This window comes from Cydia pomonella, chromosome 2 (genome assembly GCF_033807575.1).
Source record: "Cydia pomonella isolate Wapato2018A chromosome 2, ilCydPomo1, whole genome shotgun sequence".
NCBI lineage: Eukaryota > Metazoa > Arthropoda > Insecta > Lepidoptera > Tortricidae > Cydia > Cydia pomonella.
In genome coordinates this window covers 4,079,695-4,104,340 of record NC_084704.1, presented here as the reverse complement: position 1 = coordinate 4,104,340, position 24,646 = coordinate 4,079,695, and the positions used below count along the sequence as shown (strand labels likewise).

The window sequence follows — 24,646 nt, the reverse complement described above, 5'->3', positions numbered from 1 at the left end:
CAATATGTAATGTTAAATTATTTGAAATGTATTATTTCTTAGTTTTAAGTTAACATTAGTTTATATGTTGCTGTGTCCTTACAGGACGTCACTAAAACTAACCACATAATATGTACCACCTTTTATAACTGGTTTGTGATATGCAATAAACAATTCATTCATTCATTCATTAATTCATTCATTCACTACCTAAAGTTAAGCCTAATTTTATAATTGAAAACTTATTTGTTTAAAGGAGTACTCCTCGGGTTGTCCTATATATCCAAAACAGAAGTTGTATTCAAGGTATTAAATATCGACACGGACAAAGTGCCAAAAATATGTATACGCTACTTTAATGTATGGGCAATAAGGTCGTGTATACATATTTTTGGCACTTTGTCCGTGTCGATATTTAATACCTTAATTGTACTTCCTGGGAGCTATTGGCCGCAGAAGTGAGGAATTTTGGTTTAAAATCTGTATAAAACCCACACAAAGATTGGGAACCCCTGATCTGAAAGATGTCGAGCTTTGAGAACTGTAGATGTTCGTATAAATAAACACGGTTGACCTAAAATCAGCTAGAAAGCCTGAGCTTACATGGAGGAAACGCGCTCAACAATAAACCGCAGGCGACGTGAGGTACAGATACAAAAATGTCAGCTAGGCCACAATATATTTGTTTTTTTATAAATCAGAGATAATTTGCATGCTTAGTTGTTACGTTAAAATAAGTTTTTGGCAAAAAATACACACATACATTACATACATTACATTACATTTTTGGTACAAGCTTTTATCGCTGACTGTACTTTTCTTTCCACAGGCAACTAATACTCATCGAGCAAATTCTAAAAACCCCAAACACAATTAGGTTGCGTTGTTTTATCACAGAGTTACTATGTCCACCTCTTGTCTCCATCATCAGATCAGCAGATTCAGCTCAATCGGAAACCGGGAAGTGGATCAAATTTAACTTGCAAGATTTGATTACAAACAGACAACGGTCAGGTGAAAGTAAATAAAAGCTTGTAATAATACATCATGTGACGTAATAACACAACTATCAAGAGCGGAACTAACTGCCATCAAGTTGTTGCAAATTGCAATACTATTTTAATGTATCACCACTTATTGTACCGTGCCTTATGAAAATAAATACTTAAAATAATAATAAATTCATAATAATATAGTACCTGGGCGACCGCGCTTTGCTCGGTTATAACTATTTATTGTTATATGGTGGTGTATAGGTGATAATCTTAACTACATTTTTTTACTAAATTAAACTTGTCTAAAACAATAAAAATTAAAAAATTATATATAAACTTGAACATATAAAAAAAAAACAAAAGTTAGTCACCGGGCGAGATTCGAAACCGTAACACTCGTTTAGCAGTCCGCGTCTTAACCCGCTGGACCAGACGGACAGTGGCCGGCAACACGAAATTAGCGACCATATTTTGCGACGAAAGAAAAACGCATGAAAACTCGAAAACACGCGTTTTCCCAAACATAAGACTAATCTAGATAGATTGTATACCCCCAAAAACCCCCATATACCAAATTTCAGCGAAATCGTTAGACCCGTTTCCGAGATCACAGAAATATATCTTTTCTTCCTCGCGTTGTCCCGGCATTTGCCACGGCTCATGGGAGCCTGGGGTCCGCTTGACAACTAATCCCAAGATTTGGCGTAGGCACTAGTTTTTACGAAAGCGACTGCCATCAGACCTTCCAACCCAGAGGATAAACTAGGCCTTGTTGGGATTAGTCCGGTTTCCTCACGATGTTTTCCTTCACCGAAAATATATATACATATATATATATATACAAGAATTGCTCGTTTAAAGGTATAAGATAGTATATAAGCTTCTTCTCCACACCAAATTTTTTAAAGGGCTTTTACTATAAAGACTTCGTTATTGTGAATACAACCCTTTTGTGTATTTTTAGTGTTGATCCGACCAGTCAACAATAATTTAATGTATTTTTTAACAGTATCTATAGCGCTTTTACATTTAATGCCAACATGGAGTTTCTTATTATCATTTGATTGAGAATTAACGGCACTTTTTTAAGCATTTAGATGCGTTTTTTTTTTAAGATCCCTGTTACTGCAAACATTTATAGACTAATACGTGTCCTTAAAAAGTTAGCATTAAAATTAAATGGATGGATGCATACATTCAGGCCTATACTTTAAAGTAACTGCTATAACGCGGGCCGTATGCCTGTTTGCCATCGACGTGATACATATGCTAATACATTTCGCTCAGTGATGCTTCTGTTCTCTAAGTATTTTATGACATGTAACATAATCGGGTCAAATTGAGATTCCGTATGAGACTTTTGTGCCGGTAGTATAGTATATAGGTATTGAATTGTCGCGGCGTACGGCACCGATATAACGATGACGTACTTAAGACTACTTTTTAACTTCTTGTAGCTGTATTGGAATTGGAAGCCATGCATGCATGAGTTTGACGTAGTATTGAAGTTTCGCTATACCACGGGCATATAAACTACGCAAAGCGGTTTTAAAATTTTAAAAGGTGTGAGCGTCAGCGTCGGTTTTACACCATACTTTATTAATACTTTGTTTTATCTTTTAAGAATATAGAAAAATTGTATGTAAACCTTCATGGTAAACTAGGTTTACGTTTGGTAAATGTGGTTTCTAGGAAACCGATTTTGAAACCGGCTAGAAAGTATGCCCTTTATTTGCTTTAGCGTATGTAATAATGGAGACATTATATAATTATTACCTTCGGTCATGTTTTAATTTATCGCCACTCGTTGCGAATTTCTTACTTTTCGCACTTGTATTGTCATGTAATAAGAATAAGTCAGCGCAGCGTATTGACAGTCAAGACCGGCCTTTCCACTGAGGAGGAGATGCGCGAAGATGAGGGGACGTGTCGGAATCAACCAATAACACTGGTTGTACTGGTTTTCATTTTCTTTTTTGTAATCCACAACATTTCTCCCGTCCGCTGGATTTAGGCCAATGTTTTTGGTTGAAATGGTTGATTCCCACACGTCTCCTCTCATCGTTTCCACTGAGGTGGTCAGTAGAAACGCTCCGAAAGCGATCAATTTATTGCACAATCCATACTAGAAAAAATTATTTAGTAGTGTGTAATATTGTGCAATTATTGATTCATTACTAGAGTCCAATAAACCCTGGAGATAAAGTATACGACCTCATAATGTCAATGAAATCATAGTTAATGTAGGTACAACTACCTCGACAGTCATAACAAAGAAATTAACCTAAATATTACAGTAACATGTCAAGTTTAATGGAAAGCGGGCATCATGTAGTAAAATTACTACAGAAGTATAACATAATAGGCACTTTGTTTACACCAAAACTTATCAGTTGTCATTCATAAAGTATTGTTTTTCATAGTTTATTGTGTTGTGTACACTTACCCTAATTTTTGGCATGATTTTGAGTCCGATCTTGGCGTCCATGAGATTCGCTCCGAGGGGCAGCCCTAGTTGTGAATCAAACAGGACCTCCCGAAGCAGCAGGGACAACAAAGTTGTTCATCCATTTATCCCCTTGCTGTTCAGGAGGTCTAATCTATCAATAAGATTGAATATTTCTTTTGTTTTTTATACTTTAAGTTATAATTTGCACATACCCTACTTTTTGGTACCATTTTGAGTCCAATCTTGGAGTCAAGAAGACTTGCGCCAGCTTTCGAGAAGTACCTCTGATCTCTGGTTAGGAATCAAACAGGACTCCTCGGACCAACAGAGCGTTCGCATCCATTTTGTTTATTTGCTTCTCAATGATGTACATTAAGTTTGAACACTCCTCTTTTTCTCGACACCTTGTTCTACACACACTTACCCTAGTTTTTGGCACGACTTTGAGTCCAATCTTCGTGTCGACGAGACTCGCGCCGGCCTCCGAGAGGTACCCCTGGTTGGGGATCAGACAGGACCTCCCGAAGCAGCAGGGGCAGCAGAGCTTGTGCATCCATTTCGTCCATTTTGGATTTAGCCGGCCGTAAGGCTCCTCGTCTTTTGGTTTGAATACGCCTATTATTTTCTGTAAGTACAGAGCAAAAGGTTAAGCTTGTGGTGTAGGCCTTGCTGTTAAAAAGTAGCATGAAGTCAAGTAATTTATTCTGCTATTACGTTTTTTTAGGTTAAATTCGAGAATCATAATAAAATCCGTGTAATATAAACACGTTTAAGGGCTCGCCCACGCCAGTGTTTAGTCATGGGACGCACAGTTTACGATGCAAATTATATGACAAAAACGGCGACTTCTGCTGTGTTTTGCCCTTGATTTTCTCGTATAATATCTACGATTTCCGCTATGCAATGTTTCTATAATATATTTATCTCTGTTCTACTTAAGTACTTTAGAACAAATAATTTAAAAGTATCATAATATATTCATCACGTCACCACATGAAAGTTATATTTATTTATTTATACTCTATTGCACAAATTTACAAAAAAAAGGTACAAATGGCGGACTTGACGCCTAGTATGAGTATTTTACTAGTATATGTATATTAAATGAGGTATTATATTGCGTATTACAAGCAAAGAATGACGCATTTTGTTATGAATTATCAAAGGGGTCGCGACACGACACCTCGATTCTTACGAGAATATGATCGTACACTTTTTATGAGAAGAGTTCTATACGCTCTATTAATTTCGGCATAAGTGGTGAGGTAAGTAAGATACCTTATCATTAGCATTAACCTTAAAACCAAATACAAACGTAGTAGGCGGAGGAATCAGGTAACTGATGCGTTTGTTTCCGACACACCAAATAAGGGACCCATGCTCGAAGTTCCCTTAACCCCGCGTCGGAATATTTATCTATGCTCCAATTCAACGCAAAACTGGTATGAACCAGATCTGCATAGTATCAAAAAGAGCAGATTATATGTATTCTACAGGATATAAATGTGTTAGCAAAAAACCGGCCAAGAGCATGTCGGGTGATGGTCAGTGTAGGGTTCCGTAGTTACAATATACCCGGCCGACAACTAGGCACTTAATAGGGAGTCTTTTGTATAAGTTTTTTATACTACTATGAACGTAACAACCAGAAATATGTACCTTGCATCCTTTTGATAAGAACAGATTACGTTTTGTGATAATTCAAAAACTGCTCAACCGATCATGTACGAAATAGATTTCATTGAAAGTATTTTTTAAGTCGTCCGTGATTGATATATATGGTGATTGAAATATACATTTATATTCCCATGCTAAATTGTAGCTTAGTAGTTCTAGTACTAACGAACCCAAGCATTGTACAGCATCAATAGTAGCGGATGAAACAACTTTTATTTATTGTCGTATAATTTAAAAATACCTACACATAAATAGCATTCTTTTCTAGCAGTTCCAAAGGTATCGCGGTTTTAAAAAAACTTATGGCTAGGTATACAAAAGTTTCGCGCAACTGGAGACAGTTTGTTGGCGAATACAATTGCTTTTCCAAGTCGAAATATACGAGTATACCCAACAGTTCGCGTTCATAATTATTAATCTACATGCAATAAATGATATGAATATGCACCCCGAAAGGTGGGCCAAAATGGTTACTAATTGGGACCCACGGAACACCATAGACGGTGCAGGACGGGGTGCAGGCAGACCGAAAAGGAGATGGCGGGACGACTTGGACGCATTCTACCCAAAAATCCCAAAATGGTGGGAAAATGCAGACGACAGGGTTGAGTGGAGAAAACGAGGGGAGGCCTTTACCCAGCAGCACATATAGAGATACATCTTTTTATATTAAGCTATTATAGTCTATCGAAGTCTAATTCGCTATGCCGCTTATGATGCCGACTGTGTCAAATATCGTATTCGAAAAGCCGCGTTCGGTTACGGTCACAGTAAAAAAAAGTCGTGTATTGAAGGTTGTGGTTACTTGTCTGAGACGTTACCGGGGGAAGTAAAAATACCTACTCAGTTCCTCAAAATTTTATAATTTATGCCACATTTTAAATATAAATTTATATTTTACTACTACTAACTAAATTCTAACCATTTCCGGAGACTCATTTCAAATATTTCATAGAAGCAAATAGGTACTTTTTTTCTGCAACTGTTTTATATTGCAACAGTCGCTATACCAGACGAGACAACAGGCGTTTTAATATGCAAGACAAATTCATACCGACGCAATTGAATCAAGACTATCAAAGATTGATAACTGCTTGCCATAGAACCATGAACTCTATCGCTATCACTATAACGTTGTTTATTATTTTATCCGCGCAAATTAAGCAACCTAGATGCGATAGCCTTGTCGCGTTCATTTGTTTCATTAATCATTGTCAAGATGAACATCGATGGGCAATTTCAGCAGTTTTCATAATTACGCTCGAAATTGAGCTTTAGGTTTCCCAGGTAAGGTCGTTTTTCCATATTCAGAGTTTAACTTTGATAGACATTTTTGCCTTTGACTTTGACTGCACCGAGTATTGTAAAATCCTTAATTCCCTAACCATTTGCACTGGAGATTTTCGTGTCATGTAAAAATTGCTCAATTAATAAATATTTATAAATATTTGGGGACAATCTTAGACAAATCGACCCCAAACTAAGCAAAGCTTGTACAATGGGTACTAGGCGACGATACCTATACATACTTAGATAAAAACATACATAGAAAGCACCCATGACATGGTATATATAAAAACATACATAGAAAGCACCCATGACATGGTATATATAAAAACATACATAGAAAGCACCCATGACATGGTATATATAAAAATATACATAGAAAGCACCCATGACATGGTATATATAAAAACATACATAGAAAACACCCATGACATGGTATAGATAAAAACATACATAGAAAACCCATGACTCAGGAACAAATATGTGGTTCATCACACAAATAAATGCCAATTCAGGGTTCGCAAACCAAATAATGCAACAATTTAAAATAGTCTCACGTATCTACGTAAGTAAGTAAGAAAAATATTATTTGTACTGAACTAGGCACTAAGAGATATTTTTTATAATTGGGAAAGTAATTAGATGGTTAAATTGATTAAAACTGATAATAGGTGAAATAGTATTTGAACTTTAAAAGTAATTATAGAGATCGTGACATACGCGTTAGGGACATTAAACTATAACAAAATTTTGTCGGTCTATTTATTGGTATATGTCGTAAGTATGTGTTTGTGTTAATTGAATGGAACTTCTGACATTTTAAAACCCTTGGAGTGGTAGGCCGTCGACTCCCGACCGATTCAGTCATTTAAATTTCAAATTTGATTAATTGAAATAAAATCAAAATTCCAATAACTCAAAAACGACTTATGCCACTTGAAGAGATAATATGATTCTAAAGAGCTCATTAGGTCTCATTTCAAAATTGGAGTTTCTTCTAATTAGACTACCGGCGCCACCTAATTGACTAATACTCTTATACGTAATGGGCATAAAAATTAAGAAACATTAGTGGCTATATGATTAGTATTTTTTAAAGGGATTAAAATATCTGAGCAATTTTATTGATACAATACATCACTAGCCTCTATCCGCGACTTTGTCCGCGTGGAGGTCGTTTTCACCTCATACTAATTTACCCCCTAGGCCTTAGGGGGTTGAATTCACTCTTCAGTGCTCGCGCTATAAGCATTTTACATGATTTTACCACCCGTGGCAAAAAACTGTGATTACTTCAACACGGTCAACCACCAAGGTATTTTTAGGGTTCCGTACCCAAAGGGCAAAACGGGACCCTATTACTAAGACTCCGTAGTCCGTCCGTCCGTCTGTCACCAGGCTGTATCTCATGAACCATGATAGTTAGACAGTTGAAATTTTCACAGATGATGTAACTCTGATGCCGCTATAACAACAAATACAAAAAAAACAGAATAAAATAAATATTTATGGGGGCTCCCATACAAAAAACGTGTTTTTTGCCGTTTTTGCGTAATGGTACAGACCGCTTCTTGCGCGAGTCCGACTCGCACTTGGCCGGTTTTTTTTACTACTGAGTGTATATATCATTATATTAGGGTTGCCATACGTCCGGGACGTTAAATTCCAAAATAACACAATTGTCCCGGTCGACGTCCCTACTCTTAACCTTAACCCTAATATAAATTGTGTTACTTTTACTAATAGTTTTATCGCATATAATGATTACAAACTGATTTGTCTATCATTTTAAACAAAAAAATCATGTTAAGTATGGGCGGCAAAATGGTCCCCACACGAGCACTCGCATTTCACGGAGCGGCGAGACAACTCCAAGATAAAAAAAACCTTAGTGGAGCTTTACATAATTCAAAGATATTCCAGTTTCCAGAACTAACCTTCAACTATTTAAATTGTGGTTAAGGAGAACAACTTCAGCACTTACCCCACCAGGGTTCTTGACAAAGTAGGAGCCGCTGGAGCCCTGGTATATCCTCTCCGGGAATATGTTGTTGTCGATGGCCACCTCCGCCTGCCATACCAGCTCACTGAACTGTGGGTCATCTGTCAACAAAAATAGGAGTTACAAATAGTAATAACACTTGTGACAAATCTTTTAAACTAAAATCAAGTTGATTTTTAACTAAACCGAAATAGATGTCATATATTTCTTCTTCTTTGTCTTATCCTCATGACTGAGGGACGTGACGACTGTGGACACTCTCCAAGCCGCTCTATCTCGGGCCAGTGCATGCTAGCCTACAATGTTGCTTTTGTCTCAGATGTTATTGTCTTTTTATTTTATTTATTGTTTATAAAAAAAAAGAGGGTGCACTGATTATGGATTTGGGCAAACTGTTCCACACTTTCACTGTGCAGTTAGACAATTAATTATTCTAATCATATATTATAGGGCTTTAATTAACTAAACACATAAAACCATCTCATTGCCACACTCCTCATTATGAATGGCAATTATAAACAAGCTCGTTTTTAAGCAACACATTCTGTGAAACCTGTTTATCAGAGACCATTGAAATTAGCATGTTTATCTACTGTTGACTATTGGGTGAATGCTGCTCTATGTCAGTTTCAATGGATTAACAAGTTGCCAACATTTTTGTACCTATGCCATGCAATCATTACCACCTATGCCATCCAACACATTTTAGTCTCAAGTTAGGTCCCCACTGAAAACCAGCCCTATGGATTGTTATTTTCTGTCTTTCTTTCTAAAACACAAAAGTAATGATTATTAACCCATGGAGTGCCTTAGTATCACACATGTGATATTAACCCAATGAATTATTATTACTTTTTTATACATCCTGTTACTGGCAAAACTCAATTAGGGTGGTAGCGACTCAGTATCCGAAGTGTGATACCACAGATCTATATGGATCAAATTGCTTTGCATCAATTTGTTGTATGGTTCGACAGGTTAAGAAAGAAGTTGCGGTGAAATTAAAAACAAATTTATGTCACCCTGTTTTTGGGAGGTAGTAACTGCTATTAAGGTTGAAAAAAAACTGCATGTAATTATGCAGTAATTATGTCAATGGTCAGTTGATGAAATAAAGAACTGAAATGTGTGAACTGAAATCCAGTCTATCAGAATATGGTTAATCTAGTATCAGGACAAATAAGCTTGGGATATATACTTAAGTAAGAGTTTGTACAAATAACATAAACTTTCACTTTGCACATTGTATTTAATTAACTTATTTAAGATGAGAATCATATGTATGTAAAATTATATAGTGAGAAATTGATTTTCGAAAAAATATGATTCATAGAAATTAAAAATAAGTACATTTAAACTAACAACTGAATGTAATTAGTAACGGTATTCTTGCACCAAGAGTTTAGTATCTCTGTAAAGCGTTCACAGGTAGCATATGGCATAGCATTGTGAGTAAACAAGTGGCAAAATATCACTTGTTTTATAATAAGAACATACACATGAAGGAAAAACTATTAATTTGCTCACCACAGTGAAAAGGTTGATCCATCTTAAACAAATTTTATAAAAACGAAGCAAAAATGGAAGACCATCTACAATTGTTACAGTTGGCTGAAATTGACATTGTACTTTACCTTGTGGCTATATTCACTCAAGTTACCTGAGCAAACATTTTTTTTCTAACTAATCTACAGTAGCATGAAGTTGAACACATAATTATGCAAAACTTAGTAGCAAAACAAAGCCAAATTATTATCACCTTGTATTCAGGGATGTATACAGAAAACCAAGGCCAATTTTACTATCTATATATCAATGTCATTGGATTATAAAATAAACAGACTGCATGGAAGCCATACAAAGCTCACAGGGAAGTCAGACAAGTATTTTAAGAACAAAAACATAGCGTATTAGATTTAAATTGAACATGATTGCTTGCCATATGTTCTGTGGGCGCAAAATTATGTTTTTGCTAAATAAATAGGCGGATACATGACTCAGTGATAATAGTACGTAATTACCTGGAAAATGGTTGTAGGATACTTCGAAGTCGCCACGGCCGCCCAGGAGCGGCTGGGACTCCCGGTTGACCCCCGGGGAATCCACGTTGCCCTCGAAACCAACCTCTGGCACTAAACAAATTTCCTCAGCACTACTGGATAGAGATACCACGCCGTCATCCGGCAGCGTAATTGGATTGTGCGGCTTGTCGAAATCGAGGTTCAACAGAGTCTCTTCCGTACTCATGAGTAATGTTAAACAGCGATACTCTGCCGAGCCTCATTTAATTCGTCTTGTAAATTCTTTGTTCCACAATCATTTACACAAACACGACCACTTCATTCATTGTAGCCAAGCAGAGACTATAGAGCAGTGACAATTTGACAAATTCGCGACTGACAGATGACGAAATTGGCATAGACTAATGTTTTTTTAACATAGTGCAGTCAACCGAATCGGTATTGAAGGTAATCGATATCAAACATATCAAATCGTTGTAAAGTTAAAATGTTATTTAAGCTATATCTAACGCGTAATGTTCTTTTTTCTACTCCAGTACTTTTATTTGCCGATTAAATGACTGCCAATATATATTATATTCAATCATACAATATTATGAAACTGTTTTTTTTTAATTCTAACTTCTAGGCAAAGATCTACAAAGCAATATTTACTTTGATTTTATAGTCTGTCAAACAACTTTGTCAGTAGAAAAAGGCGCGAAATTAAAATTTTCTATGGGACGATAAACCTATATACTTACTTTACTATTTGACGATACCCAATGATAACCCTTCATGCCTACATTTTTTAAATTTGCTGCTTTTTTCTACTGACAGAAATCGTTTGACAGACTATATTTGCAGTATATTTATAATACAAACACCTATGGAAGGTAGAGGCAAGGAACAGAAACTCCTTACGCAGAATTGTTGCAAAAGTGTCCAGTTGTCAGCTATAATATAAATAATAGTTCCAAATCTCTCCAGAGTAGCGCTAGAGTAGCTAAGAATAAGAACCTAGGCGTTATTGATGGAATGAAGTGCGCTGTCTATGATTAGATTTTTTCTCAAGTATTTTAGGTATTGTAGCGCCACCTATTTATGGTTTTTTGTCGGACACAGCATATAATCACTATCGGACACTTTTTGGTATATGGAGATTTTGTTTGCCTCTACCTTCCACGACAAAAAAGTTGACTTTTGTAAAGACAGTTTCGTTTTGTAACTTCGACCGCTTCGACGAAACCGTATTTGTGTCCATTTTTCCTACATGTATTTTCATGTTCGAATACCATGCAAGTATGAATCGTTAACATATAAATTATTAGCCAAAAATATGGATACTTGGTGTCTGAAATAAATATTTTCATATTCATTTCACATTCATTTAAAAAACAAATCCTGAAGTTAAGTATATATGCATATTATTGAATTCGACAACATTGCCTTTGATATAGTAACAGGCGCGTAATTAGTAAAGAAAAGTACGTAAGTAATAAAATAAAATAAAAATACGTACTGTAAGTCTAAGAACGTTTATTAAAAGAAGACATAAACAAAAGAAACAACATGTGCTTAAAAAAAAACAACTTATACCTATTAGTATGTATAAACACTTCAACTACTTATTAAATAAGGTGTATCTACTCGTTAACGTAAAACGTACAGTGTGAAAGATTCCGTTGATGCTTGTCACAGATAAGTAGTTGTAATTAAGATTAAGATTAAACGTAGAATGGAGACGGCAATTTTTAATGGCTTTAGGAATAGCTGTAGAGCTAAGATGGTCGGCTCTTTATCATTTGTCACCATGTCTGTCACGTTCTAACAAGTATGTAAGCGCGAAAGTGACGGGCATAGTGACAGGGTGATAAAATGGAACCATACTGCCACCACTGGACCTTCCTCCTGAGTACTTTCTATCAACTATCCGACGAATACTTAGTATCAAAGCCTTCAGAATCACCATAACCTTCGAACTCCTTCTCAAACGTTCCCTTGTCAGAATACCCTTGTTTTCCGTACACTCCTTTCTTCAATTTATGATGGATATGTCCTTTATTAAAACCAGCGCCTCCGCTCAGACTGTAACCGCGACCTTTAGCACCGACTTTGTTAATAGAGCCCTTGGTTTCATCATCTTCGTAAAACACTTTGTCTTTCTTGTACTCGTCTTTATGATGGACGCGGTGGAAGCCTCGAGTTTTGGTTCCTTTTCTATAGGTCCTGTCTTCTTTTCCTTTAACGCCGACTGCTTCTGCGGCTGCCGCTTCAGCTAAGGCGTACGCAGCGTCATCATCATAGTAACCTTCGTCTTCAGCTCCTAATCCTTTGAAAAACTTTTTCAAATCCGTGACTTTCTTCTTCCCTTTAACGCCTTTGCTAACTTTGTTGTTCTTTTCATATCCTGTTGTTTTCGCTGCAGTCTTTTTCTCATCCTCAGCGTCGTCAAGTAGCTTCGAATAGTCGTCCAAATCCTCCTCTTCCACCTCGTATTTTAAATCATCCAGGTCAGTGTCAAGGTTGTCAAATTGCAACGTGCCTACACTCACCGGCGACGAATCCGCGAAGCAAAAAACTAATATCAATGGCAGAAATTTTCGCATTGTTACGTTTTTGTGTTGCGCAATGGAACTGGGTTGCGACACTGACATACATGGTTGGAGGCATCGTTTTATACTGTTTTTAAGCCAAGGATGGTTTTTTCGTTAGATGGGCTTCTGGTTTCGGACGATTAGATCGCTAATCGATATGGCGATTGGATGCAGCGGTTTGGATCGGTCAAGGCTCCGTGTGATCATTTCTGTACGGTCGTGCACACGCCAGAGGGCCTACCGCGAACACCGAAGTTAACAAATTGCGAGCATATTTCTCTTTTACTCCAATTAAGCCGTATTAGAGTGACAGAGAAAGATGTCCGCAATTTGCGAACTTCGGGGTTCGCGGTAGCTCTAGCTTGGGGCAGGTTGGAGAGGTATCTAGAATGGTTCCGTATTAATCTACTTATACAGTTATAGGTAGTTATCCATGGCAAGATCGACAACGGCGACCCTAAGCTAATTGCGAGTGTGAGTTCTGAGGCCCTACCGTGAAAATTTCTTTATCTGCCTCAGAAATTTTGATTTTCGTTTTCGCCGTAGCGAACGATACGCTATTGTCTCTCAGTCGCACTAAATATTTAATATGGAGGAGTGGTAGAGAGAGATTACCGTTTCGATCGCTACGGCGCAAACGATTGGCATCTTGGGTAGGCTCTCAGATATAAATGCGACTCGCACGAATCTTGAACCGCCATCGGGGAAACACATTATAGGAAACCACAACCTTAATAGCAGAATAATATGTAGTGTAGGTAAATTGATACCTAATAGTATATATATGTAGTTTGAAGATGGCGAGTCAAGTTGCCAGAGCTCGCGAAGGTACACTGCGAGGGTGAAATTGCATTTGTTTCCAAACGTGACAGCTAACCGCGAAAAACGGAAATCGAAATTTCGTTATCTGCCTCTCTATCGCATCATAATAAAGCGATAGAGACAAGAAACTCTGTTAACACAGGAATGTTTATTAGTTATACCTAACAAGAGTCAGCCACGCGCTCGTGGCACCACTTTACATAAGAATACACGTGCGGTTATTTGCCACGGTCGGGTCGTAGTATACAAAAATACCTACGAATGCTTCCGATACCTACCCAAAGGTTGTCAGCGGTGGCAGCATGGTTCCATTTTTAGGGTTCCGTAGCCAAATGGCAAAAAACGGAACCCTTATAGATTCGTCATGTCCGTCTGTCTGTCCGATTCTGTCACAGCCACTTTTTTCCGAAACTATAAAAGCTATACTGTTCAAACTTGGTAAGTAGATGTATTCTATGAACCGCATTATGATGTTCACACAAAAATAGAAAAAAAACAATAAATTTTAGGGGTTCCCCATACTTAGAACTGAAACTCAAAAAATCTTTTTTCATCAAACTCATACGTGTGGGGTATCTATGGATAGGTCTTTAAAAATGATATTGAGGTTTCTAATATCATTTTTTTCTAAACTGAAAAGTTTGCGCGAGAGACACTTCCAAAGTGGTAAAAAGTGTGTCCCCCCCCCCCGTAACTTCTAAAATAACAGAATGAAAAATCTAAAAAAAATATATGATATACATTGCCATGCAAACTTCCACCGAAAATTGGTTCGAACGAGATCTAGTAAGTAGTTTTTTTTTAATACGTCATAAAAATTAAAAAAAAAAATTTTTTTTCATCAAACCCATACGTGTGGGGTATCTATGGATAGGTCTTCAAAAATGATATTTAGGTTTCTAATATCATTTTTTTCTAAACTGAATAGTTTGCGCGAGAGACACTTCCAAAGTGAAAAAATGTGTGTCCCCCCCCCCTGTAACTTCTAAAATAACAGAATGAAAAATCTAAAAAAAATATATGATATACATTGCCATGCAAACTTCCACCGAAAATTGGTTCGAACGAGATCTAGTAAGTAGTTTTTTTTTTAATACGTCATAAAAATTTAAAAAAAATTTTTTTTTCATCAAACCCATACGTGTGGGGTATCTATGGATAGGTCTTCAAAAATGATATTTAGGTTTGTAATATAATTTTTTTCTAAACTGAATAGTTTGCGCGAGAGACACTTCCAAAGTGAAAAAATGTGTGTCCCCCCCCCTGTACCTTCTAAAATAACAGAATGAAAAATCTAAAAAAAATATATGATATACATTACCATGCAAACTTCCACCGAAAATTGGTTTGAACGAGATCTAGTGAATAGTTTTTTTTTAATACGTCAATAAATTAAAAAAAAAAATTTTTCATCAAACCCATACGTGTGGGGTATCTATGGATAGGTCTTCAAAAATGATATTTAGGTTCCTAACATCATTTTTTTCTAAACTGAATAGTTTGCGCGAGAGACAGTTCCAAAGTGGTAAAATGTGTGTCCAAAGTGGTAAAATGTTGAACAAGATCTAGCAAGTAGATTTTTTTTTAATACGTCTTAAATGGTACGGAACCCTTCATGCGCGAGTCCGACTCGCACTTGGCCGCTTTTTATGACTTGTTATTATGCCCGTAACTTTTGTTACTTACATATTTGTTAGAACGTGACAGGCATGGTGACAAATGATAAAGAGCTGACCATCTTAGCCTGTAGGGCTAAGAGATCGCTCTTTAGCGATAATATCACCTGTTATCTGCTTCTTTGTTTTTTTCTGAAACTGTAAGTATATTTTATTCATGTTTTTTTATGAAAAAAAAATCATGTGTGCACTGTGTGTGCAAAAAAGACCACCTAAGTATTAATTATAGTCTATCTAATGTTTTTACTTTCTGATTTGAACAGCTAAGTATCTAAGTTTTTCTTAATGCTTTAATTGTTACATAATTAACTGCGGGTGCAAAAAATATGGGCGTATTTAAGCTCATCGCTTTACGATATCAAATAACTGATTCGTGAGGGTTCCGTACAACTTTGAACTTTGAAGTAAGTATCTCGTGTAACTATAAAGCCAAAATACTTTTGATCAGAAGTACATATACTTACAGTAATAATATATACTAATCTATGACTTATACTAAGTCTAATTGTGTACCGTGCCATCTATCGGCAAATTATCTAACTAATTTGCGTGTTTTTCGAAGACACTTTTCTATCATGTGAAACAATTAAAAAAAAATCTTACATTTGAAAAAAGGTGTCTAGAAATTTCAAGTGTAATAAACACAAGAAAAGTTGGTTAAATTGCAAACCTATTTCGGAAATGTATTTTAAATTAAAAAAAAATGACCGATATAGAGCTAGGTCTGATTATATTTTTTCTATAGAATTTATAGTAATGTTAATATTATTTAAAAATTTCAATATTTTTCTTCGGTAAACTTCGGAGATACGGGAGGCATCCCACGATGATTTAGCGATGTGACAGATAGATAGAAAGACAGACGGACGTACAGAGTCGCACCATAAGGGTTCCTTTTGTACCTTATTGGTACGGGACCCTAAAACATACATCATTGGCAGGGGTCGGACAAAAAGTGCCGATGACGTCAAACCACTTATAGGTGATTTCAAATAGTATTTTTGATTTTCATAAACAATTATCACTAATCATTTATCAACCTCTTTATTAAACGATATCGCCACTTGAAATGAGTAAGTACGTTTTTGACTGACACATTGTCAATCAGATGAACAATAAATTGACTTCGTTATTGTTTAGCTATTGTATCTTCACGATTATATTTAGCTAAAATTTATATTTACTAATGTATAAGAAAACGCTCTAAAATGTCACATGTGGCAATCCCACAGACTTGTTCTAACTAATTTCAAATAATTATACCTTATGGTAACAAGTTTCGTGAAATTTATTTTATTCACTACATCACCCTACCACCTGTATTATTAATTCCATGGATTTATTTACGATTATTTTGTTACTTCATTAATACTACTTTGCTACTACATGTCACACGGAAGTTTAAATACAAACTCAAACATCATCCTGTGTGCAAGATTACGTCATTTTTACGTCATCCGCACTTTTTGTCCGACCCCTGATCATTGGAAATTAACTTTGGCAACCTTCTGACACACCTGACAGACGTCACAAGCTATTTCCTTCAGTAGAAAAAAGCGCTAAAAAATGTAGGGGCGAAGGTATATAAAATAGCATAGAAAAATTTAATTTCGCGCCTCTTTCTGATGACAAAGTTGTTTGACGGGCTATAACCCACTTTTCTGGCAACAGTCTGTTTTCTTGGGGGTAGCAGTTCTAACCTAACCTAACCTTCTTTTCTGGCAACAGTCTGTTTTTTTGGGGGATCGCAGTTCTAACCTAACCTAACCCACATTTCTGGCTACAGTCTGTTTTCTTGGGAGTCGCATGTCTAACCTAACCTAACCCACTTTTCTGGCAACGGTCCGTTTTCTTCGGGGTCACAGTTCTAACCTAACCTAACCCACTTTTCTGGCAACAGTTTGTTTTCTTGAGGGTGCCGTAATGTTTGAAATAGATATTTCATCACGCTTGCTCGAAAAAGATCTCATTTCATGCAGGCGTACTGAAGGACAAACGCCTATTTTGTTCCCGCGGGAGTTAGCGATTGTGAAAAAAATCTATGTCTCTGGGGGGTTATAGCTTTTTTAAATTATGTCACTTATTTATACAAACTAAGTAGTATAAATGAATTTTACTTTTAAAATACTGGCATTTATAATTTAATATTTTTCTTTGTTTAAAATTATTTAATTTGATTTAAAACAGCCGTTTAAAATAGGTACTTTTACATAATTTTCAATCGTGGCGGAATGCCGAATAGGCCTGTGCCTTCGATGCCTAACCTGTCAACCTGCGGATGAATGTATGATATGTCACCGTATTTAAGGTTGATTACACCTAAAATTGAGTTTTTTCTTCGCAGGTGTGATGAAAAGCATTGTGTGTAAATCTGGGGGTAAGAATATTGCAAACTCGGGTCTTTAATTCCACCCTCGTACCCAAAATTTCATAATGTGCTATAAAATAAGTTTTTTGCAAACAAAAACAACAAGTTACAAGCTTTTAGCTACTTTACTTTTCTTTCCACAGGCAACTAATACTCATCGAGACAATTCTAACAACCCCTAAATACAATTAAATAGTTTGCGTTGTTTTATCAGAGAGTTCCCATGGCCACCTCCTGGTTCCGTCATTTGATTCACACTACCAAACTACTTGTATTAACAGGGGGGCAATGCATTATTAACAGGGCAAGCCAAGTTTTAAAGCTTGTAAAAAGTTGCGGTTCGTAATTGGTCCCATAGTGAAATTTGTATCATATATTGCTTTGATACCATTGTTGAATTTAATCATATACTTACCTACACTTAGGTACTCTTACTTAATAATCAGCAAGCAAATCTTGAGTAGGTGTAGGTGTACCTATATAAATAATACACCGATACCCTCTATCCTCGTTAGGGTTAATAGGGATTGGGGACCAGATACGAAATAAGTAGGTAGCATTAAGTTTTCAATTGTTTATATCAGCGTTAAAAAAATATTTACAGCATCATTCGTTTCGTACAAACATAACAATTTAAACGGACAATTAGTTAACAAATATTTACACATTATCATCAGTTTAGTTGTTTATTCGTCGTCCTCCTCCTCATCATCATCATCATCTTGGAAGTGGTACTCTTTCCCATTTTCATTGCTGCCTTTCTTGCCGTGCTCCTCGCTGTGATTGAAGTGGCTCTCCTTACCCTCCTCAGCGGAATGGCTATCGTCGCTTTCATCGTGATGCCCTTTAGCGTGGAAGCCCGCTTTGCCAAACTCACCCTTATCAGAACCAGAGTCGTGGGATCCACCTTCTTTGTGGCCGCCTTCCTCAGATCCGTGATGGCCCTTCTCGTTGCCGTACTTGTTGAAGTGGCCGCTGTTGTCGGCGACGTCGTAGAAGTCGTGGTCCTTCTTGAACTCGTCCTTGTGGAACACCTTGTGGTAGCCGGTCACATCCTCGCCTTTGCTGAAGTGCTTCTTGTGACCGTGGTCGCCTCCCTCGTAGCTGGAGCCGGCTTCGTGGTGCTTTCCGTGGGCATCAGCTTCGTCGTGGTGGGCAGATTTCTCCCCTTCGGATTCGCCGTAGTGGCCCTCCTTATGTTCCTTGCCGTAGTGTCCAGATTCGCCTGAAGCGTGGTGGTCTTTGGAGTTATAGCCCTTGCTACCCTTTTCACCATGGGCGGCATGGTGTTCTTCGCCGTAGTCGCTGCCTGCTCCCTTTTCATAAGCGTGGCCGTGTCCGTGCCCATGTCCGACTTCGATTAAATCTCCGTACAGCTCCGGATCGGGGTGTTCCTCCTCGTCATCTTCATCATCATCGTCGTCATCTTGATCGGCGATATGCTGAGCGAGGGGTTCGGCTTCGCCGTGGAAAGTTAGAGGAGTTGCGGGCAGTTCGTAGACCTCAGGCTCAGGTAAAGGTAAGGTCAAAGGTTGCGCTATAGGGAGAGGTGGCGCGAAAGCCGCGGGCTGGTGGTACTGCTGCGCTCCAAGCTGGATGAGGCTCGCGGGGCCTCCGTTATCGCTCCTGTAGATGTACCCGCTGGCCACCGGAGCCACGTAGGACACGTGGACCGCCGACGCCGCCGCGACCACCAGTAGAACACAGAAAGCCTTCGCCATGGTTGAGATGTGCTCGCTGCAGTGACCTGTGCTGTAATAATTTGATAAGCCTATTGCTCAATATTTATATCTGAGATAAAGGAAGGACTACCGTACCTTTCTAGTAGCCATGTAACAATTTGCTTATCATAGCGAGGTTGTGTGACAAAGACATTGGCAATGAAAAGGCGTTGTGCAACAGTTTGCGGTCGATGGCATGACAAATTGGCGTGAAATGGTCTTGGAGCCTACCGGGCCACAAAAAAGATTTCATTCACCAAGAGATAGTGCGCGCGTAGGGCGCCATTGTTTTAACCAAGTAAATGCGTAATCATCGCGAAGTAAGCGTATATTATAGTTCCTAATTTATTTACGTCAAAAGGGTTTTCGTTACTATGTAACTACATAAGTTGATTTTAAATAAGGTTTTCACAGGCTACGGCGATTGCTTAACATCAGGAGAGCCGTATGCTTGTTTGCCACCGTCGTGGAATAGAAAAAACTAGAGTTAAACAGAAATATAGAAGTTATTTGGTTTTTTTTTAACGTATTTATTAGGACTAAGTATTATGATTTGTTATTTTACACTCAAGCTTTGGGTTTGATTTTTGGCATTTAATTAGAACAAACTATTTTCTCCGTGGCTGTCAATCATGGCTATGTTTTTAATTTGGGATGGGATCTCAAAGTGACTTAGGAATGTTTTATTATGTCGTTTACTTTTGGAAAAATTAAGTAATTACTTACATATTGTTTGAATAAGAGAACCAAAATAATATTAACTTTCCAAATCAAACAGTAGGAGCATTTTAGTAGAAGATCTCCGCTCATGACGAGGCAGAACATATATGATTCCTATATAATTATATCTTCAGTGTGCCATATTTATAGTTTTAATATCTATTAATATTCTGGGTGTTGAATAGATATATGGGTCATACAGAGTCCATTACTATTCGACCAACCCCGAAATAGTTACGAGTATTTGTTTTACAAGGGGACAAAGTTAAACAACGCTCGTGCTAATATTGATAACCGAGCAAGCGAAATATTCCAAAATGGTTCGAAAAATTGAATCTTGAGCGTTGCGAGGATTTCAATGCACGGGCGTCAATCAAATTTTGAGAGTGCAACACAAAAAATTTCACCACACCAACAATGTTGCCGACCCCCCCCCCCTCTTTGAGCTCTGACAACCTTACTCACCGGCAGGAACACAACACTATGAGGTAGGTACGAGTAGGTATGAGATAGGTAGGATAGGTTCGTTAGGTTGTTACCGATGCCCGTCAGGCAAACTGTCCAGAAATAGTAGGCTCCGTCGACTCGGAACGAGACAATGATTTTCAAGTTTCACGATATGTCTAGGAATTTCATGATCTGCCTGATTTTACGATCGGCCGTCGACATATACATGGTCTGTTGAGATACGCTGGCTTTACCTGTAGTATAACTCTTGGCCGCGGCATGGTATGGGCTTGTGCATAAATCACGCGAGGTTCGACAGGGGGGAGGGGGTCACGAAAAATTCACGAGAGATCACGTTGGGGGGGGGGGGGTTTATAAGAAAACCTCACGTGTATTTTTCTATGGTGAACGAAAGTAAGAATACCACATACTTTTCCTCGGTTTTTTTAAACAAAAAGCATCACTTGGCACTTCAAAATAGCGAGTCTAAACAAGATTTACTCTATACAATACCTACTATTTATCTTAAAATTAGTTCGAACGAAAAAACTTAAATAAAAAATACACGTGAGGTTATGTGGGGGGGGGGGGGGTTGCGCCAAGAAACTCACCAAATATCACCAAGGAGGGGGGGGGGGGGGGGTTGTCAAAAAGTAGCCGAAAAAACCTCGCGTGATTTATGCACAAGCCCTATGTTGAATGACACGACGGCTCATTCGTCTCTGTACGTGTCACTGAAGTAGACAAAACCAAAGTTTAAAAGCCTGTATAAACAGGGTGTGATGTCGCACACTGTTTTGTTTTAATAAACTGATTGGCGATTGGCCCTAGTCACACCTGATGGAAAGTGAAGATATGGTCTAAGATGGAGCTCACTGGTTCAATAGTAGCCTATTCACTCTTGCTTTACTGAGACCGAGGTAATATTTATCAGGGAATAGGTACAGATGGCGGGAGCGCATTAGCCGTCCGTGACTATACCTGAAGGTGCTTGTGCTGTGAGTCTTGGCCGCGACATGGCATTTTGAGTGACACGTCTCACTCGTCCCTGTGGCGTTGAACTAAATAAAAAAACATTAACCCCCTTATTCATAAACGTGTACTAAAGTTACGATGCCGCTAATCATCGTTTGTCCCTTTCCGACGTATTGGTATGATGGAAAGGGAAAAACGACGATTAGCGGCATCGTAACTTTAGTACACGTTTATGAATAAGGCGGGTAATAAATAAAACAAACAACTGGTATAAAAAATTGCAACACGGATTAATTTTGTAAGATGATAATTTTTTCGCAGTCGGTTAAAATGTGAGTCAAACTTTTACCTACTTGACCCACTTCCCGCTGTTTCTGATTGAGCTGAAATTTTGCATACATATGTAAGTCGGGTGACAATGCAATATTATGGTACCATCGAGCTGACTTGATGACGGAGAAACGAGGTGGCCATGAGAACTCTGTGATAAAACAACGCAAACTAATTGTATTTGGGGTTTTATAGAATAGTCTCGATGAGTATTAGTAGCCCGTGGAAAGAAAAGTACAGTCAGCAATAAAAGCTACCAAAAATGAAATTTTTGCCAAAAACTTATTATTTATATGTAACAGAATACAACCCATTAAATTAGTCCATTTACGCTAATCAAGACGCATTGCCATCACGCTACAAATTGTCCTACATGTAATCGGGAAGATAAGAAGGCGTGAAGGCCCTTTGATTTTCTGGGGTGCCTTAGGACAACAACAACAATAACAACAACAATCGGGAAGATGGAGCTACGGGTTACGAGCTACGGCGTAGCGCTACTTTACTTATGAGAACGTTTTCAGAAAGGTATTCGAAGGAGCCAATTCGAACGTAAGTACACTTAAACCGAATTATGTCACATCAGTACCCCTAGTGTAAATAACTTCGATTTCGAAACGTGACGTACGCGTTTGCGTTTAGTCTCATTTTGTATTGGATTTAGAAAGAGCGCGCCAAGCGGGACGTTTTGGAAACTCAAAATCCTATACAAAATGAGACAACGCAAACGCGTTCGTCACGTTATGATGTCGATCAAATTTACACTAGGGGTACAGTTATCGTACGTGTGCCAAGTGCCAATACATGTACCGACAAGTGAAATGGACGAAAACAAAATGTCATTATTTAGATGTCAGTGTACGTTCGAATTGCCCTGGAAGTTTAATAATCCCACAAAATGCACATCAACAAATCAAGTTAACATTTTAAAGTCCGAATAGACATCCAAATATCAGTGGTGATTTAATTTTACAATTCGCTTACCGCTGCGTTTGCCGCGTGAAACAATATACGGTCATTACATTACCGGATTTAAAATGGGTGTGCGGCAAACCGTGCGCTTAATCTTAATAATAAGGAAAGTGTAATTAAAAATGCGTTGAACCTGTATACTCTCCTGTTGAATAAGACCATTGGGTAAAACTAACTTGTACATAATGTAGACGTAGAATATGTTTACTCGAACACATATTGAAATGGACTGAACCAGAATGTGAGGAGTATTACAATGTTTTACATTAACTTTGCAATAAAGTATCAACTTCCTTCGCGAGAAAATAAACATATTACAACTCTAGTGAAATCTCACCCCTATCGTTATAGTAATAAGGTGAATAATAGGATATTTGTAGATTTTAAAACATTATACGCTTATAATTCATCACTATCGTTTATTTTGTAAATTCAACGTTCGTCTTTCCGTTCATTATGGTATCAATTCAATTCATACTCGTATTATAAGATTCATAAGGCAAACGTGTGTACGAACAATAAAAATAATTTTGTGGAACGCATTTACTTAAGTATTTATATATATTATTATAAGCCTATCTCTATCAAAGTCTAGACACTGTGACGAATTAGAAAGACGTATTACAATGACGTGGAATAAATTCTGGAGCCACAAGGAAGTTCTAAAATCTAACATACCCTTAAGACTAAAAAAGAAAATTATGGACTCATGTCTCTTACCTTGTCTTTCTTACGCGAGCCAAACATGGATCTATAATGCATATACGAAAAGAAAATATAACTTGCCAAAGAGCCATGGAGCGGAGCATCATGAACCTAAAACTTAGAGACAAACAACGCCATACGGTTATAAGGGAAAAGACTAAAGTTATCGACGCACTATCACATTGCATGAAACTAAAATGGAAATGGGCTGGTCACGTGGCACGAATGGACAACAAAAAATGGACAAAAAGAGCCACTACATGGGCGGGACCTCCCGGTAAAAGAAAGTCAGGCCGCCCACTCGAAAGATGGACCGAAGAATTAAAAAAGTTTGCCAGCGACGATTGGGTAACAATAGCCCAAGACAGGGGAATGTGGAGCAAAATGGAGGAGGCCTTTACTCGTCAAAAAAATGCATGTGAATTAGTTTGATAATTTAATTTATTATTGTATTATTTATTAATTTAATTATGAAATGTATTATTAAGGAATGGCTTAAATAAATAAATAAATAATATTATAAGCCTATACGGTGTCCCACTGCTGGGCAAAGGCCTCCCATCTCGATTTCCACTAGTCTCGATTTTGAGCAAATACTTATAGACAGATTTTTATTTTTTAGTACGGTCGCCAAATCTCAAAAGCCCTCTAGAAACACGATTTAATTGACTCGGCTCGGCCTTACCCACAACCGGTATCAATGTGTTCGGACAGTTCTCCTGATCACCGTACATGCGGTAGTAAAGCGGAAAAATGGTGGAGGGGATAGTAATGACGTCACAAAGATGGCGGCCGGACCTATTCTTTTTGGCGGTGTATCTCAAAAACCACTTAACCGATTTTAATCATCGAGGTGTCAAATAATAGCTTATATTATGGAGATTATTTCCTTTTCTAGAAACATTTACGTGAAACCTATAGGAA

General features: G+C 37.6%; 3 protein-coding genes across 5 annotated transcripts in view; all 3 read right to left on the bottom strand.

Moving 5' to 3' along the window:
- LOC133531745 (uncharacterized) overlaps positions 1 to 10,777 on the bottom strand; it is a 35,829-nt gene extending 25,052 nt beyond the window's left edge. For 2 of the 3 annotated variants that reach the window (XM_061870147.1, XM_061870131.1), the window contains exons 1-3: positions 10,411 to 10,777; positions 8,372 to 8,490; positions 3,848 to 4,048 (exon numbers count right to left, since the gene is read on the bottom strand). In XM_061870147.1, coding sequence (XP_061726131.1) covers positions 3,848 to 4,048; positions 8,372 to 8,490; positions 10,411 to 10,636 — 546 coding nt within the window. In that variant the 5' untranslated portion in view covers positions 10,637 to 10,777. Of the gene's footprint in view, positions 1 to 3,847; positions 4,049 to 8,371; positions 8,491 to 9,916; positions 10,213 to 10,410 lie in introns of those variants that run through there. The other variant, XM_061870140.1, reaches the window with a different exon arrangement.
- Positions 10,778 to 12,314: 1,537 nt separating this feature from the next.
- LOC133515624 (uncharacterized) lies at positions 12,315 to 12,998 on the bottom strand. The gene has a single exon (XM_061848195.1). The coding sequence runs from the start codon at positions 12,996 to 12,998 to the stop codon at positions 12,315 to 12,317; it is 684 nt and encodes a 227-aa protein (XP_061704179.1).
- Positions 12,999 to 18,411: 5,413 nt separating this feature from the next.
- Positions 18,412 to 23,590, bottom strand: LOC133531602 (sarcoplasmic reticulum histidine-rich calcium-binding protein-like). Its single transcript, XM_061869919.1, has 3 exons — positions 23,151 to 23,590; positions 21,722 to 21,801; positions 18,412 to 19,604 (listed from the first exon to the last, which is right to left on the bottom strand). Exons 1-3 carry the CDS (start codon positions 23,328 to 23,330, stop codon positions 18,539 to 18,541), a joined length of 1,326 nt encoding a protein of 441 aa, XP_061725903.1. The 5' UTR covers positions 23,331 to 23,590; the 3' UTR covers positions 18,412 to 18,538.
- Between the last annotated feature and the right edge of the window lie 1,056 nt (positions 23,591 to 24,646).

Coding starts and splice junctions, on each gene's coding strand:
- LOC133515624 (XM_061848195.1), bottom strand. CDS start 12,998: ATGCGAAAATTTCTGCCATTGATATTAGTTTTTTGCTTCGCGGATTCG.
- LOC133531602 (XM_061869919.1), bottom strand. CDS start 23,330: ATGTTTATTTTCTCGCGAAGGAAGTTGATACTTTATTGCAAAGTTAAT. Junction 21,802..23,150: donor TTCAACAGGAGAGTATACAG/GTTCAACGCATT, acceptor TTTTTTATTTAG/TTCAACGCCACAGGGACGAG. Junction 19,605..21,721: donor CACAGCACAAGCACCTTCAG/GTATAGTCACGG, acceptor AAATTATTACAG/CACAGGTCACTGCAGCGAGC.